The sequence below is a fragment of the Haliotis rubra genome, unplaced genomic scaffold, assembly GCF_003918875.1.
Source record: "Haliotis rubra isolate DU_JTF1 unplaced genomic scaffold, ASM391887v1 Scf1723, whole genome shotgun sequence".
NCBI lineage: Eukaryota > Metazoa > Mollusca > Gastropoda > Lepetellida > Haliotidae > Haliotis > Haliotis rubra.
The window spans coordinates 29204-48464 of record NW_025765696.1 but is presented as its reverse complement, the minus strand read 5'-3'; the positions used below and the strand labels follow the sequence as shown (position 1 = coordinate 48464).

At 42.3% G+C, this 19261-nt stretch overlaps 1 protein-coding gene across 1 annotated transcript in view; it reads left to right on the top strand.

Moving 5' to 3' along the window:
* The window catches only part of LOC124272759 (protocadherin Fat 3-like), a 79225-nt gene that overhangs the window by 46134 nt on the left and 13830 nt on the right, over positions 1–19261 (top strand). Inside the window, exons 12-20 of the mRNA XM_046707961.1 lie at positions 2241–2421; positions 3894–4058; positions 7137–7274; positions 7372–7506; positions 9057–9230; positions 12403–12587; positions 13087–13266; positions 16173–16350; positions 17833–18035. Coding sequence (XP_046563917.1) covers positions 2241–2421; positions 3894–4058; positions 7137–7274; positions 7372–7506; positions 9057–9230; positions 12403–12587; positions 13087–13266; positions 16173–16350; positions 17833–18035 — 1539 coding nt within the window. The remainder of the gene's footprint in view (positions 1–2240; positions 2422–3893; positions 4059–7136; positions 7275–7371; positions 7507–9056; positions 9231–12402; positions 12588–13086; positions 13267–16172; positions 16351–17832; positions 18036–19261) is intronic.

Sequence of the window (19261 nt, the reverse complement as noted above, 5' to 3'; positions counted from 1 at the left end):
CATGTAATACATCTTTATAGAATATATTATATCATATACACAATTCATCTTTATAGAATATAATATATCATATACACAATTCATCTTTATAGAATAGAATATATCATACACACAAGGAAAGCATGATCAAGAAAAGCTTTTGTCTCCTCTACTCTTCTTGCTAGGGAAAGCAATACTTCTGTTATCATTACATGCCTTTCCAATCGGCATACCGACCTAAACACAGTAAGGGGACAGCCCTATTAAAAGTCGACCTTAGACGTGGTACTGACAGAGGTAATGTTGGCCTCCTGGTGCTGTTAGATTTGAGCGCGGCCTTTGACACCATAGACCACCAGATGCTACTCAGTCGCCTCAAGGATGACTTCTTTCTCAATGGCAGTGTATGGTCCTGGTTCGAATCCTATCTGTCGAATCGGTATCAATCAGTGTATCTCGATGGTGTCTTTTTAGCACCAGTGAATCTTTTAAGCGGTGTGCCACAGGGATCGGTTTTTGGTCCAGTTCTATTCACACTGTACTCCAAGGCATTTGGCTCAATCATTCTTGAGATCAAGTGGCATCTATATGCAGATGGCACTTAGCTGGCGTCTCTCTCCAAGCCTAAGCAATTTGAAGCACTGCTGCAGCTCCAGGTATGACACACTGCTGCCATGACATACAGAAATGGCTGTCGACCAAGTTGAATGCTGGAGAAACGGAGTTTGGTGTGGTTGGACCAAAGTCAAGGCGTTTAGAGTCACTAGCTTGGTAATTGGAGACACTGAAGAACCAGTGTCAGAGAGTGTCAAACACTTAGGTGTTATCCTGGCCTCGGACCTCGCCATGGATAGTCAGATCAGTCAAATACCCAAAACGTGTTTCATTTCTGTACTATCCCTAGTCACGAGAAGGATCGACTTTTGTAACAGTCTCCTTGTTGGAACCCCTGCTGTGCCGATAAATCGTCTCCAGCGTGTACAGAATACGGCTGCCAGGATCGTGTCACTCGTCCGAGAGCACGACCATATCCCTTATCTTGAGGGATCTACACTGGCTTTCTGTGCAGCACAGGATTCCTTTCAACATCCTCTGCTTAGCCCACCAGTGTCGTCCGGCGATGCTCCAGGATAGATCGCAAGATCGTATGTCTTTTAGACGTCATCTCAAGACCTACCTCTTTCAACAGCTCTAGATAAACTCGTTTTATGTGACTGTGTGCTTCGAGCGTGCGCCAAGCACGGAGTAATGAGCAGTACAACTGTCCTATTATTGTCCTATGTAATATCCATATGAAACTGCAATATTTCTGCTCTGTTCAGGACAGTGTAACTGTCATTGCAGCACATGTTCATCTGACTTTAGTAAGGGCAGAACAAATGTGATTAACCTGGAACACACCGGAACCTAGTGTCTGTCAGTATCCAAATTCAATACGGTCAAACTGGAGCACTATTACTCGGCCCGAAAGTACTGTCCCCTGTGAACCCTGTTCTGCATATTAATTGATGACACTATATGCGTCCTTTGTGTGATGACTACGATTAAAAGTTTCTATAAAATACGTTTTTATTAGATAATTTGAGTACTGACTGAATGTTTTTGGGTTTTTTAATATTTGTATCATGTGTTTGTTTCAAATGATTTTGTGCCAAAACAACTTTTGTCGTGAAACCACACTTGAGTATGTTTTATGTACATATATTGATATTTTAAATCTGACACAACAATTTCACAACAATGTAGATCTCAACATGACGATTAGTTGGGTATTATTATGTCAAAACACCCACAGTCTCACTTAGGTCGTTCTCCTTCTCATTACAGCATCTACATCAATTTTGTAGGCACACAAACAGTTCCAGTACATTAAGGTTTGTTTTGACAGACACGTCCAGTATCTAGGGGTAATGGTTCACACAAAAGTCCGGTTCCTACAAATATCCATACACACACAGTATTTGTTGTTTTTGACACACACACAGTTCCACGTTTCGTTGTTTTCGGTTCCCAAACAGGTCCAATAATTGTTGGTTTTGGTTCACACACTGGTCTAGTGTTTCTTGTGTTGGTGGTATCGGTATACAAACAACATGCACAATCATCATCTGGTACACTAAATATTGTTCTGTTCCTTCTATTTTCTATTCTATTCAGTTCTTCCAAAAGAACATTTGCAAACAATATATATGTATACTAGCATTTAAAGTATTCAAGCAAAATCTGTTTCTGCTGTTATAGAACTTAAAGTGTTGTTTCAGAACGAGGCTCCCGATATCACCAATCTCCCGAAGTCGGGTAGTATATCGGAAGACACAACCGTGGAGTTGCTCATCTTGGAACTGGTCACAAGTGACCCGGAAGGAAACGAGGTCATGTGTCACACTGGCACAATCAGTCAAGCCGGAGCACCTTTCGCGGTGAAGCTGGTTTCCCTTGGCAGTAAGTTGAGATAACAAGCAGTGTCATGATGCTTCATGAAGCAGATAACTGTATAGATAACAACTTCTTGTTTATTGCACAGAGCGTCGTTTCAGTGAAGATTCGTACACCGTTATCAAGCTTGAGGTGATTACAACCAAGTGATGATAAACAAAGTCTGTGATCTAGACTACCCGTTGTTCGACTTCAGTTTTCGTGGAAGCTGCTGCGGCTGAGTGGGTTAGATGGCTGACCTTGTGTGCCTGCCAGTAGATGGCTGACCTTGTGTGCCTGCCAGTAGATGGCTGACCTTGTGTGCCTGCCAGTAGATGGCTGACCTTGTGTGCCTGCCAGTAGATGGCTGACCTTGTGTGCCTGCCAGTAGATGGCTGACCTTGTGTGCCTGCCAGTAGATGGCTGACCTTGTGTGCCTGCCAGTAGATGGCTGACCTTGTGTTCCTGCCAGTAGATGCCTGACCTTGTGTGCCTGCCAGTAGATGCCTGACAGTAGATGGCTGACCTTGTGTGCCTGCCAGTAGATGGCTGACCTTGTGTGCCTGCCAGTAGATGCCTGACCTTGTGCGCCTGCCAGTAGATGCCTGACTTTGTGTGCCTGCCAGTAGATGCCTGACTCTGAGAGTGTGGGCACGGATGGGACTCACCCCAACAGAATTGCTAGAATCTGTTCTTCACTGAGTAATGTGTAATCTGTTCTTTACTGAGTAATATGTAATCCCAAACATAACATGTACTACCAATGACCGAAAAGCTGGTCAGTGAGTTGTTTATTGCATAAATATTCACAACTAAGGATGTGTATGGTTATATACAGGAGCATACAGTTGTAACCAAGGATGAATATCATTATATACTGGAACATACCGTTGCAATTATGCATACATATCATTATGTTCTGGGAAATACAATTGTAATTAAGCATGTATATCATTATATACTAGAACATACAGTTGCAATGAAGGATGTAAATCATTATATACTAGAACATACAGTTGCAATGAAGGATGTAAATCATTATATACTAGAACATATAGAGTTGTAACTAAGGAATTGTATGAATATATACTGAAGCATACAGTTGTAACTAAGGATGTATAGAATTTTATACTTGAACATTTGGTTGGAATTAAGGATGTATATCATTATGTACCGGAACATACAGTTGCAACTAAGGATTATATCATTACATATTGAACATATAGTTGTTACTAAGGACGTATATAGTTATGTAGTGGAACATACCGTTGTAACTAAGGATTATATCATTTGCATGTACTAAGGACGTTATATTATTACATATTGAACATATAGTTGTTACTAAGGACGTATATAGTTATGTACTGGAACATACCGTTGCAACTAAGGATTATATCATTACATATTTGAACATATAGTTGTAACTAACAATGTATATCATTTTAAGCTGGAACTTTTTATCCTCCAACTCGGAGTATACGTGGATATTCATTTTACAGAATATGGCATATACTATACCCAGTCTGTGCAACTGAATTCCCTTCCGGTAAAGAACATTCAAATTGGAGTTATTTGTGAAGATGGAAAAGGCGGCTCTGTTGTGAAGAACTACGACCTGCAACTTAAACCCAACGAAAGACCTCAGGCTACGTGCTCACCGACCGGTAAGTAGGAAATAAAACAAGATTGAGGGTAGTGTTGCTGTTGTATGTGGAGACAGAGATTGAGGGTAGTGCTGCTGTTGTATGTGGAGACAGAGATTGAGGGTAGTGTTGCTGTTGTATGTGGAGACAGAGATTGAGGGTAGTGTTGCTGTTGTATGTGGAGACAGAGATTGAGGGTAGTGTTGCTGTTGTATGTGGAGACAGAGATTGAGGGTAGTGTTGCTGTTGTATGTGGAGACAGAGATAGAGGGTAGTGTTGCTGTTGTATGTGGAGACAGAGATATAGGGTAGTGTTGCTGTTGTATGTGGAGACAGAGATTGAGGGTAGTGTTGCTGTTGTATGTAGAGACAGAAAATCAAGTGTTGCTGTTGTATGTGGTGACAGAGATATAGGGTAGTGTTGCTGTTGTATGTGGAGACAGAAAATCCGGGTAGTGTTGCTGGTATGTGGAGACAGAGATTGAGGGTAGTGTTGCTGTTGTATGTGGAGACAGAGAATCCTGGTAGTGTTGCTGTTGTATGTGGGGACAGATATATGGTAGTGTTGCTGTTGTATGTGGAGACAGAGATATAGGATAGTGTTGATGTTGTATGTGGGGACAGAGAATCCGGTTAGTGTTGCTGTTGTATGTGGAGACAGAGATATTGGGTAGTGTTGCTGTTTTATGTGGAGACAGAGATATAGGGTAGTGTTGCTGTTTTATGTGGAGACAGAGAATCCGGTTAGTGTTGCTGTTGTATGTTGAGACAGAGATATTGGGTAGTGTTGCTGATGTGTGTGGAGCCAGAGAATCCGGGTTGTGTTGCTGATATATGTGGAGACAGAGAATCCGGGTAGTGTTGCTGATGTATGTGAAGACAGAGATTGAGGGGTAGTGTTACTAACCCCCAAAGCCCCCGTGTTCCTACGCCCCTGATGTACAGACAGAGATTGAGGGTAGTGTTGCTGTTGTATGTAGAGACAGAGATTGAATGTACTGTTGCTGTTGTATGTAGAGACAGAGAATCAGTGTAGTGTTGCTGTTGTATGTGGAGACAGAGATACAGGGTAGTTTTGCTGTTGTATGTAGAGACAGATTGAATGTACTGTTGCTGTTGTATGTAGTTGTATGTGGAGACAGAGATACAGTGTAGTGTTGCTGTTTGTATGTGGAGACAGAGATACAGGGTAGTGTTGCTGTTGTATGTATAGACAGATTGAATGTACTGTTGCTGTTGTATGTAGAGACAGAGAATGTACTGTTGCTGTTGTATGTAGAGACAGAGTGTAGTGTTGCTTTTGTATGTGGAGACAGAGATACAGGGTAGTTTTGCTGTTGTATGTATAGACAGAGATTGAATGTACTGTTGCTGTTGTATGTAGAGACAGAGAATCAGGGTAGTGTTGCTGTTGTATGTAGAGACAGAGATATAGGGCAGTGTTGCTGTTGTATGTAGAGACAGAGATAGAGGGCAGTGTTCCTGTTGTATGTAGAGACAGTAATTGAAGGCTTTAAGTCTCCAGAAGATAATATACTAAACATCATTGAAAATGCACTAGTCTAAAATTGTCCATATTTTCATCAAGATGGATTTCAGTATGACAATGATCAATGAATATAATAAACATGAAGTCGAAGGGCATGTCCAATTGAAAAAATGCATTAGAAACAAATTCCTGTCCACAGTATGACTCTTAATTCCAAAATGCATCAACATGCAGCCGCGCCATGAAAAAAGCGCGAATTTCATTCTGAAATCATGCTGACTGTGACATTAAAAGCAGCTGTATGAGAACCGATTGTCATTGCTTCACTAACGATTGTGAAACGAGGACAGAGATGCCGAGGTTAACACCTCACAAAAGAGAACGTGCACTAGGCATGATTCAGGTTGGCACCAGCAGCAGGGATATTGCACGACAACTTGGACTTGGCCACTCCACCATGGTTAGGCTTCATAGACGACATCAGTAGACAGGCAGCACCCGTGACCTTCAATGACCTTGGCAACAACGTGTTACGACGCTCCATCAGGATCGCCATATTGACCTTGTCCATATCAGTGATTGAACACTGCCGACTGCCAAGACTGCTGCACTAGTTCAAGGTTGACATGGGGGTCATCAACGCTGACTCCAAGCGACGCCGTCTACACGCTACAGGGCTCCATGCTCGACGTCCTTACGTTGGACCAATTCTGACTGACAGACACCGTAAGGAGCGTGTACAATGGGCTAGCATGCATTTTCAGTAAAGGTTACAACAATGGCATGGTGTGGTAGTCACTGACGAGTCACGTCTTCATCTACGTAATGCTGACGGCCGATTACGTCTTTGGCGTAGACGTTGTGAACGTTATGCTGATGAGTGTGTTGTTCAGACAGACCTTTGGGTGGTGGGAGTGTCATGGTCTGGGGTGGAATAAATTACAATCACAGGACTGCCTTCATGTCTGTCAAGGGAGAGTTAGTTAATGCCCTTTATTACCGTGAGCAGATTCTTCAGAATCACATCGTATCTGTCTCCAATCACCACCAAGATGTCCATACTTTTCTACAGGACAACGCACGGGCACATACAACAAGACTTTCCATGCATTATCTGTCCCAGAAACACATCCAGGTTATTCATTGGCCAGTACAGTCGCCAGATGTATCCCCCATGGAGCACTTGTGGGACGAAATTGGTCAAAGTCTTTCGCGGCGACAACAGATGCGAAACATCCGGGAACTTGAGGCTGCACTACTGCAGAAGTGGAATGCAATCCTCAAGAACTCTATTCGGACGCTTATTGACTCAATGAGGAGACGTTGAACTGCACGTGTCAATGCAAATGGCGGTCACACGCGATATTGCCTTTTCGATTTGACCCCACGTGTGTTTGATCCTTTCTGACTGTAAAACATTTCAATGAATGAGCGTTTTTTCTATGTTGTTGGTTTTGTCAGTCGTCCATCTGTTATTATCCACTCAAAAAATATCAATTCCTTACACGTGCTTCTGAATAAGTGGTGCGTTTTCAATGATGATCAGTATAAACTCCATGTTCTGTCGCACAAATTTGATATGAAAAGGAACCTGTGCATTTCTTTTTCAGCAACAACGCAAGTTAGCGCCAAATCCATCAAAACGAATGACATCGTATACGCCATTCCCGTCACAGACAAGGAGAACAATCCTCTATCTGTGGTAACATTGTGTACTCCGGAATTGGGACTGTTCGTTTATGACTCTGGTAAGTGAATGCGCTAGGTGATGTCTGTCACAACCGTGAGTCGCTGTACACAGCATTACCACCAGTCACAATACTATTTTACTTTTTATGCTTGCAGCCACTGTATCGTTGAAGGCGACAACATCATTCCATGGTGTGACACAGTCCAGCATCACCTGCACGTTGCGCATTAGTGACGGTAAACATCCGCCAATGGATGACGTCACCTGCTTTGTCACTATCACCATCACAGGTAAGTAGACGCACCAGGCGCACCACGCAAATAGTAGGCATGGCCAGGAGGAGATGGCATCAGGATCACTAGTAGATGTGGGGATATGGATCAATAGTAGATTAACCCATCAGGATCACTAGTAGATATGGGAATATGGATCAGTAGCAGATTAACCTATCAGGATCACTAGTAGATATGGGGATATAAGGTCAGTAGTAGATTAGCCCGTCAGGATCACTAGTAGATATGGGGATATAAGGTCAGTAGTAGATAAACGCATCATGATTAGTAGTAGGTAAGTGTCCAAAGATAAGAAATATATATCACCAATATGGGAGACAGTTCCATGGATATGCTTCTCTGTCTGTATATGCTGGACATTCAAACTGTTGTTTAGAGTGTCTACATTCAAACTGTTGTTTAGAGTGTCTACATTCAAACTGTTGTTTAGAGGGTCTGCATTCAAACTGTTGTTTAGAGGGTTTACACTCAAACTGTTGTTAAAGGGTCTACATTCAAACTGTTGTTTAGAGTGTCTACATTCAAACTGTTGTTTAGAGGGTCTACATTCAAACTGTTGTTTAGAGGGTCTACATTCAAACTGTTGTTTAGAGTGTCTACATTCAAACTGTTGTTTAGAGTGTCTACATTCAAACTGTTGTTTAGAGGGTCTACATTCAAACTGTTGTTTAGAGGGTCTACATTCAAACTGTTGTTTAGAGGGTCTACATTCAAACTGTTGTTTAGAGTGTCTACATTCAAACTGTTGCATTCAAACTGTTGTTTAGAGTGTCTACATTCAAACTGTTGTTTAGAGGGTCTACATTCAAACTGTTGTTTAGAGTGTCTACATTCAAACTGTTGTTTAGAGGGTCTACATTCAAACTGTTGTTTAGAGTGTCTACATTCAAACTGTTGTTTAGAGTGTCTACATTCAAACTGTTGTTTAGAGGGTCTACATTCAAACTGTTGTTTAGAGGGTCTACATTCAAACTGTTGTTTAGAGGGTCTACATTCAAACTGTTGTTTAGAGGGTCCCGTTACTAAACGATCTCCATTCAAACTGTTGGTCTGTCGATTTCACGCGACTGTGCTTAATTCGGTTTTGCTGCAATTATTGGATTTTGTGTTAGTGAGAAATTCATCGGTCTTAAATGAATCCAAACGGACTGTACCTTTAAACTGTTGTTAAGAGGGTCCCGTTACTAAGGATCTACATTCAAACTGTTGTTTAGAGGGTCCCGTTACTAAGGGTCTACATTCAAACTGTTGTTTAGAGGGTCCCGTTACTAAGGGTCTACATTCAAACTGTTGTTTAGAGGGTCCCGTTACTAAGGGTCTACATTCAAACTGTTGTTTAGAGGGTCCCGTTACTAAGGGTCTACATTCAAAGTGTTGTTAAGAGGGTCCCGTTGCTAAGGGTCTACATTCAAACTGTTGTTTAGAGGGTCCCGTTATGTCTGGATGTCTTATCATGGATGCATATCAGTAAGGATAGGTTAAGAAACGTACATCCCTGGAACAAAAACCATGGCTGTAAAGTTCCCTGTCTCTCAATGTACCCACAGATCAGAACCAAGCCCCGGTAATAAACAACGACAAGGAACTGGTGAAACACAGCGAGCTGACCAAGCCAGGCGTGGAACTCTTTAAGTTCGACATCACCGACGACGACACCGTCGACATTTCCTTTGAAGTGGATCCTGTGGCTTTCGCTTCATACTTCAACGTCAGCTCTACTAGTTAGTCCATGTCTATGAAAGTTCGATCATGTACACATGATGTAAAATTATTTCATAAGTGATTTTCTAAAGTATTAATCAGATATTTTCAGTTTAAGAACTGTATTTCATTCACTATAATATCTTGTCAGGATGATATGTATGAACCGTTTACGTGACTATAAGTTTCTTTTACCATAAACATTGTAAAAGATTAATTGTACCTGACACTGCCAAGACATCCCATGATCACTTGCACTTTACATCGTAAATGCATGTAGAGTATTGCCTGTACCTGACACTGCAAAGCCACTAACACACATGATGTGATCATCACAACACTAAGGTACTGACAGAACCGCCTACACTTACACTATGTAGACATTCACTGGATCATGTGATCATCACAACACTAAGGTACTGACAGAACTGCCTATGCCTACACTATGTAGACATTCACTGGATCATGTGATCATCACAACACTAAGGTACTGACAGAACCGCCTATACTTACACTATGTAGACATTCACTGGATCATGTGATCATCACAACACTAAGGTACTGACAGAACTGCCTATGCCTACACTATGTAGACATTCACTGGATCATGTGATCATCACAACACTAAGGTACTGACAGAACTGCCTATGCTTACACTATGTAGACATTGTAGACATTCACTGGATCATGTGATCATCACAACACTAAGGTACTGAATCAGAACCGCCTATATTTACACTATGTAGACATTCACTGGATCATGTGATCATCACAACACTAAGGTACTGACAGAACCGCCTATACTTACACTATGTAGACATTCACTGGATCATGTGATCATCACAACACTAAGGTACTGACAGAACCGCCTATACTTACACTATGTAGACATTCACTGGATCATGTGATCATCACAACACTAAGGTACTGACAGAACCGCCTATACTACCTATGTACACTATGTAGACATTCACTGGATCATGTGATCATCACAACACTAAGGTACTGTGAACCGCCTATCACTATGTAGACATTCACTGGATCAGGTCATCACAACACTAAGGTACTGACTGAACTGCCTATGACTGGATCATGTGATCATCAACCACTACACTATGTACTGACATTCACTATGATCATCACAACACTAAGGTACTGACAGAACTGCCTATGCTTACACTATGTAGACATTCACTGGATCATGTGATCATCACAACACTAAGGTACTGACAGAACCGCCTATATTACACTATGTAGACATTCACTGGATCATGTGATCATCACAACACTAAGGTACTGACAGAACCGCCTATACCTACACTATGTAGACATTCACTGGATCATGTGATCATCACAAAACTACACTATGCCTAGACATTCATTCTGGATCATGATCATCACAACACTAAGGTACTGACAGAACCAATGCCTACATATCGCACACTATGTAGACATTCACTGGATCATGTGATCATCACAACACTAAGGTACTGACTGAACTGCCTATATTCACTACACTATGTAGACATTCACTATGGATCATGTGATCATCACAACACTAAGGTACTGACAGAACTGCCAATGCCTACACTATGCCTACACTATGTAGACATTCACTGGATCATGTGATCATCACAACACTAAGGTACTGACTGAACTGCCTATTCTTACACTATGTAGACATTCACTGGATCATGTGATCATCACAACACTAAGGTACTGACAGAACCGCCTATACTTACACTATGTAGACATTCACTGGATCATGTGATCATCACAACACTAAGGTACTGACAGAACCGCCTATATTTACACTATGTAGACATTCACTGGATCATGTGATCATCACAACACTAAGGTATCACAGAACCTGCCTATCTTACACTATGTAGACATTCACTGGATCATGTGATCATCAACTGATAGAACCACTATATGTAGACATTCACTGGATCATGTGATCATCACAACACTAAGGTACTGACAGAACTGCCTATTACACACTATGTAGACATTCACTGGATCATGTGATCATCACAACACTAAGGTACTGACAGAACTGCCTATTCTTACACTATGTAGACATTCACTGGATCATGTGATCATCACAACACTAAGGTACTGACAGAACTGCCTATATTTACACTATGTAGACATTCACTGGATCATGTGATCATCACAACACTAAGGTACTGACAGAACTGCCTATATTTTACACTATGTAGACATTCACTGGATCATGTGATCATCACAACACTAAGGTACTGACAGAACTGCCTATGCCTACACTATGTAGACATTCACTGGATCATGTGATCATCACAACACTAAGGTACTGACAGAACCGCCTATACTTACACTATGTAGACATTCACTGGATCATGTGATCATCACAACACTAAGGTACTGACAGAACTGCCTATGCTTACACTATGTAGACATTCACTGGATCATGTGATCATCACAACACTAAGGTACTGACAGAACTGCCTATGCCTACACTATGTAGACATTCACTGGATCATGTGATCATCACAACACTAAGGTACTGACAGAACCGCCTATATTTACATTCTATGTGAGACATTCACTGGATCATGTGATCATCTACAACACTAATGGTCACTAAGGTACTGACAGAACCGCCTATACTTACACTATGTAGACATTCACTGGATCATGTGATCATCACAACACTAAGGTACTGACAGAACCGCCTATACTTACACTATGTAGACATTCACTGGATCATGTGATCATCACAACACTAAGGTACTGACAGAACCGCCTATATTATCCTATGTAGACATTCACTGGATCATGTGATCATCACAACACTAAGGTACTGACAGAACTGCCTATTCTTACACTATGTAGACATTCACTGGATCATGTGATCATCACAACACTAAGGTACTGACAGAACCGCCTATATTTACACTATGTAGACATTCACTGGATCATGTGATCATCACAACACTAAGGTACTGACAGAACCGCCTATACTTACACTATGTAGACATTCACTGGATCATGTGATCACAACACTAAGGTACTGACTGAACTGCCTATGCCTACACTATGTAGACATTAGCTGTATTATGTGTATTGACAGAATTGCCTGTTCCTCACAGGATCTACGTGTTCAGAGAATTATTTGAACCTAACGCCAGAAACCGATTTCCTCCGCAGCGGGATCCGTAACGTTATTGAAGGATCTGGATTTTGAGACACTGCCAAAAACATACACCATCACCATCGTCGCTGATGACAGTGTCCTCAAAGCAACGGGGACGGTAACATTGCAGATCACAGACGACAACGACCCCCCGGTTTTCGAGAAAAATAAGTACATAGTGTCTCTCAATGAAGGGAAAGTAAGTAAACCGCATACAATAGACCTGTGCCAATGTTTCACTCACATATAGACGTTTAGAAGGTTGGATTTTCAAAAGTCGCAAATTCTTTTAGAAAGCTGAACTTCGGGGCCATTACGTCTTGGGCCAGTGAGTGTATTGGCATGTCCGTGTGTCAGGCAGGTGTGAATACACCATACACATTATATATTTAATTGTAGTCTTTGAAACAAAACGTCGTCTTTATGTTCATGAATTTACTTTGTATGGCCACATGTATACAAACACAAATGATTTATATGCACAAGAACACTGTCAGAATTGAATAATCTGGAAGAATATTAACATATTGTTTTTGAGAAGTTACAATGACCTATGCTCCTGATAAAATCATTTTTGTCTGGTTATATAATATATGTATATTTGTCTTCACTTGTACCACCGTAGGTGTTTTTTGAGAAATAGACTTTGATTGATTGGCTGATGTTGAGGCGCATGTGTGTCTATGGCCTGTTTGTAGGCCCTGGGATCCAGCGTGGACTTGGGTCTGAAGGTGACGGACACCGACATTGGGGACACACACTCCTTCCGCGTCCTTGCTCCACACAGCAGCACCTTCACCATAGACGGAACTACACTGAAGAATCTGGTGCCAATTGACCTGGACGCAGCCGGCTCCCAGACGACGTACGATATAGTGGTAGGTTTGGGGTACGATATAGTGGTAGGTTTGGGGTACGATATAGTGGTAGGTTTGGGGTACACTCGGCTGCAACAATGACCTGCTTGATATCAGATTCCTGTTAGTTCTGTTTCCTTACTACGAATGAATACCTCCCAGTCACCACCTGTTTGCTTACTACAATTCAGCACCTCCCAGTCACCACCTGTTTACTTACTACAATTCAGCACCTCCCAGTCACCACCTGTTTCCTTACTACGAATGAATACCTCCCAGTCACCACCTGTTTCCTTTCTACGAATGAATACCTCCCAGTCACCACCTGTTTCCTTACTACGAATGAATACCTCCCAGTCACCACCTGTTTCCTTACTACGAATGAATACCTCCCAGTCACCACCTGTTAACTTATTACAATTCAGCACCCCCAGTCACCACCTGTTTACTTACTACAATTCAGCACCTCCCAGTCACCATCTGTTTACTGACTACAATTCAGCACCTCCCAGTCACCATCTGTTTACTTACTACAATTCAGCACCTCCCAGTCACCATCTGTTTACTTACTACAATTCAGCACCTTCCAGTCACCATCTGTTTACTTACTACAATTCAGCACCTCCCAGTCACCACCTGTTTACTGACTACAATCAGCACCTCCCAGTCACCATGTGTTTACTTACTACAATTCAGCACCTCCCAATCACCACCTGTTTACTTACTATCAGCACCTTCCAGTCACCATCTGTTTACTTACTACAATTCAGCACCTCCCAGTCACCACCTGTTTACTTACTACAATTCAGCACCTCCCAGTCACCACCTGTTTACTTACTACAATTCAGCACCTTCCAGTCACCATCTGTTTACTTACTACAATTCAGCACCCCAGCCACCACCTGTTTACTGTACACCAGCACCTCCCAGTCACCCCTTATTTACTTACTACAATTCAGCACCTCCCAATCACCACCTGTTTACTTTTACTACAAGCACCTTCCAGTCACCTCTGTTTACTTACTACACCAGCACCTCCCAGTTTACTTTACTACAATTCAGCACCTCCCAGTCACCACCTGTTTACTTACTACAATTTACCTCCTACTACCACCTGTTTTACTTACTACAAGTCAGCACCTCCCAGTCACCATCTGTTTACTTACTACACCTCCCAGCCCACCACCTGTTTACTTACTACAAGTCAGCACCTCCCAGTCACCACCTGTTTACTTACTACAATTCAGCACCTCCCAGTCACCACCTGTTTACTTACTACAATTCAGCACCTCCCAGTCACATCTGTTTACTTACTACAATTCAGCACCTCCCAGTCCCACCTGTTTACTTACTACAATTCAGCACCTCCCAGTCACCACCTGTTTACTTACTACAATTCAGCACCTCCCAATCACCATATGTTTACTGACTACAAGTCAGCACCTTCTAGTCACCATCTGTTTACTTACTACAATTCAGCAGTCACCATCTGTTTACTTACTACAATTCAGCACCTCCCAGTCACCATCTGTTTACTTACTACAATTCAGCACCTCCCAGTCACCACCTGTTTACTGACTACAATTCAGCACCTCCCAGTCACCACCTGTTTACTTACTACAATTCAGCACCTTCCAGTCACCATCTGTTTACTTACACAATTCAGCACCTCCCAGTCACCATCTGTTTACTTACTACAATTCAGCACCTCCCAGTCACCATCTGTTTACTGACAACAATTCAGCACCTCCCAGTCACCATCTGTTTACTTACTACAATTCAGCACCTCCCAGTCACCACCTGTTTACTTACTACAATTCAGCACCTCCCAGTCACCATCTGTTTACTTACTACAAATCAGCACCTCCCAGTCACCATCTGTTTACTTACTACAATTCAGCACCTCCCAGTCACCACCTGTTTACTTACTACAATTCAGCACCTCCCAGTCACCATCTGTTTACTTACTACAATTCAGCACCTCCCAGTCCCATCTGTTTACTTACTACAATTCAGCACCTCCCAGTCACCACCTGTTTACTGACTACAATTCAGCACCTCCCAATCACCATATGTTTACTGACTACAAGTCAGCACCTTCTAGTCACCATCTGTTTACTTACTACAATTCAGCACCTCCCAGCCACCACCTGTTTACTTACTACACCAGCACCTCCCAGTCACCATCTGTTTACTTACTACAATTCAGCACCTCCCAGTCACCACCTGTTTACTTACTACAATTCAGCACCTCCCAGTCACCACCTGTTTACTTTGACTTACAAGTCAGCACCTCCTTCAGTCACCATCTGTTTACTTACTACAATTCAGCACCTCCCAGTCACCACCTGTTTTTACTTTACTACAATTCAGCACCTCCCAGTCACCATCTGTTTACTTTACTACAATTCAGCACCTCCCACCTCCCAATCACCATATGTTTACTGACTACAAGTCAGCACCTCTAGTCACCATCTGTTTACTTACTACAATTCAGCACCTCCCAGTCACCATCTGTTTACTTACTACAATTCAGCACCTCCCAGTCACCATCTGTTTACTTACTACAATTCAGCACCTCCCAGTCACCATCTGTTTACTTACTACAATTCAGCACCTCCCAGTCACCACCTGTTTACTTACTACAATTCAGAGCCTCCCAGTCACCATCTGTTTACTTATTACAATTCAGCACCTCCCAGTCACCACCTGTTTACTTACTACAATTCAGCACCTCCCAGTCACCATCTGTTTACTTACTACAATTCAGCACCTCCCAGTCACCATCTGTTTACTTACTACAATTCAGCACCTCACAGTCACCATCTGTTTACTTACTACGAATGAATACCTCCCAGTCACCATCTGTTTACTTACTATAAGTCATGACCTGCCAGTTTAAACAGTTTATTATATGCTTTGTACAGGTTGAAGCTGATGATAACAAAGGAGGTGTTGCGACAACAAACGTCAGCATCATTGTCCAGCAAATCAACGACAACACCCCCTACTTTGAACCCAATTCTTTCAGCAACTGCATCATTGGAGTGGCGTTACAAACTTCGACTGAAATATGCTCAGGCACGGCTAAAGATGATGACGCAGGTGCGTTATGTACAGTAGTTCCACATACGGACACATACATTTATGAGTTGCAATGTTGTGGATTTCAACCACACCGAACATCGGTAAGCCATTCAGCATGTAACTATATCTAGACAGAAACAAGAGAAAGAATAAGTGTCAGGGCATAGCGTATAAGGTTACACGCATCCAAACGTGTACATTTCAGTTCTACTTTTGGAACATTTGTTTCGGATTTCTTAGGCACAAGAATTGGCGAAAACTAAAACATTCAACTGTATGGATGACAACTTCTTGTATATTGCATAGAGTGACGTTTCGAAGTAGATATATATATATATATACATGGTATGTTTTGACAAAAAACAGATTAACGTTAACAACAGCATGTAACTGAATATATAATTGGAAGAGGCCAATTTGGGACTACCGTCAGAACAACAAATTGAACTGGTGGTAAAGCCAATAAACAAGGGGGGTTAGGTTGCTTTGATAATGTCTATAGTTTGATTAATTCTTCATAGGCTGATGGTGTGTAGTTTCTTTGGTCTCTGTTGATCAAAGGTTTGTGGCGGCGGATTTCGATGGCTTCCAAAAGTTTTCTTTCTGTGAAGTTCTGAATCTTTGTGGCTAGGATTTCGAATTTGTCAAACTTGATTTGATGGGAAGGGAATTTTTTACTGTTCCGAGAGGGCTGGTTTGCTGTCTTCATTGGCTGTTGATTTTTTATGTTCTTTTATGCGGGTATCAACGGGAGGGGAGGTTTCATCTATATAAGAGTCACCATATTTACAACAAGGAGAGTTCTATGGATATACACCTTCTTTAATATGATATACTACCCATCAAAACACCGTTTAGACTCACTAGTGTAAATGTAGCCACTTACTTGTCCACTGTTCTAAACTAGCTTTTGCAAAATATTCCATACTGTTTAAAGGTACTGTTTAGTTATGAACTGTTGTATTGTAAAACATATTCGTAACATTGAAAAGATTATTGTCATGAGTTCAGTAAATGATTAAAATCTGTGAAAATTGGCGAATTCTTAACAAAACTTTACACCAAAACGCATCTGTTCACATGCACGACATTTGCTCATGCCTTTCGCAATTTGAAGCATCATCCTTGTGCAATTCATCTGCATAAGGTTTTCAGTTGGTTCCCCCAAGTTGGTGGAGAAATTCATCTTCGATGTAACCACATACATATACATAACATATAGTGAGTGCTTTAAGTGAGTCTAAACTTTTTGATGGGTGAGTATATGATATGAGCGACCCCATGGGATGCTGATTGTTCATCACACCACCTTCTAAATGCCACTTAAACAAGTTACCATATTTACAATTAATCTTATAGATCACTCCTTTCTGGGGTTGCTTTTTGTAGGATGGGTAACGGCCATTGGTTTGGAGGATGGTCCTGAGGAGTGTAGAGCCAGTGAAAGTCTTGATACAAACCTGGTGTAATCAGACCTTTTTATGAATGTTATCTTCACAGCTCTCCAGGACAAGACTCTGACATACTCTATTGGCGCCTCCAGCCACCCCGGAGTGTTCAAGATGGTTGGTAATGGCATCTATCTGCAGGAGGCGCTTCAACAAGCCTACTACGGCCAGCTGATGAGCGTGGAGGTCATCGCCACAGATGCAGGAGTCGAACCCGGGAAACTGTCAGGCTCAGTCAATGTCGCTTTCGAATGGGTGAGGAAATCTGAAACGTCCCTCAGACTAATATACTGAGTCAAAAAAGAAACTTAATAAAAAGGAATTTAAGAAATAATGAATAATTTTTCTCTGATGATACATCTATGTATCCGAAATGGGAAAAGCAAAACCCACTCAAACCCATCAATTCGTCGTGCAAATGACGTTAGTCCCAAATCAGGTTGTGCACGTGCAGTCGATCACGTGATCTTCGCATCGAAGTTTTCTTCATATGCGCGTATTTGCATTGGCCTCAAGAATTGAAAAAAACACTTTTAAACCACAGTTCTAACGGTACTTACAATGCCACGCTTGTCAAATGTGCAACGTGAACGTGCCGTTGGCATGTTGCAAGCGGGAAGATCAGTTATTGACGTCGCAAGAGTAATGGGATGCAGGCGTCGTACTGTGGATGACTTGCGAGGTCGTCTACAACAAACTGGCACCACTTCTGATCGCCAAAGGTCGGGTCGTCCACGTGTGACGTCACGAGCAGAAGACCGTCAAATCGTCCTACGTCTACTACGTGACAGATTTCTGCCGGCTACACGAACCAGGGCTGAGATGTTTAGAGGTCGACTGTCCTCACAGACCATTCGAAATCGGTTGAGGGCGACCAATCTCCATTCTCGACGTCCATATCGTGGGCCAATATTGACGCCGTTTCGTCAACGTCTGCTGTGGGCCCAACGTCGCCTCCGATGGACCCAGAGAGACTGGAATCGAGTCGTCTTTAGCGATGAATCCAGGTTTACCCTCAGATTCGTGGACGGCAGGCATAGTCTGGAGACGACGTCGTGAACGGTATGCCCAATGTTGTGTACAGGAAGTCGACAGATTCGGGGGCGGAAATTGCATGGTGTGGGGTCCTTTCTGTGGGAACAACCATTCCCGACTTCTGGTCTACGGGGAAACCTCACAGCTGCTGCTTACCGCGACCAGGTGCTGTACCCTGAACTCGTTCCTTTCATGGCGGCTCATGGCCCAGGTCTACAGTTCCAGCATGATAATGCTCGGCCGCATACCGCGATGTTGACACGAAATTTCCTTCAAAACGCTGGAATCAACGTCATGGACTGGCCATCGAGGTCCCCTGACCTTAATCCAATAGAGCACAATATAGAACAAACTTTATGGATAACAACTTCTTTTTATTCGGGAGTGCGACGTTTCGATACGGATTCTTGTAGCGTTGTCAAGCATAATGGAACATGAAGAAGGGG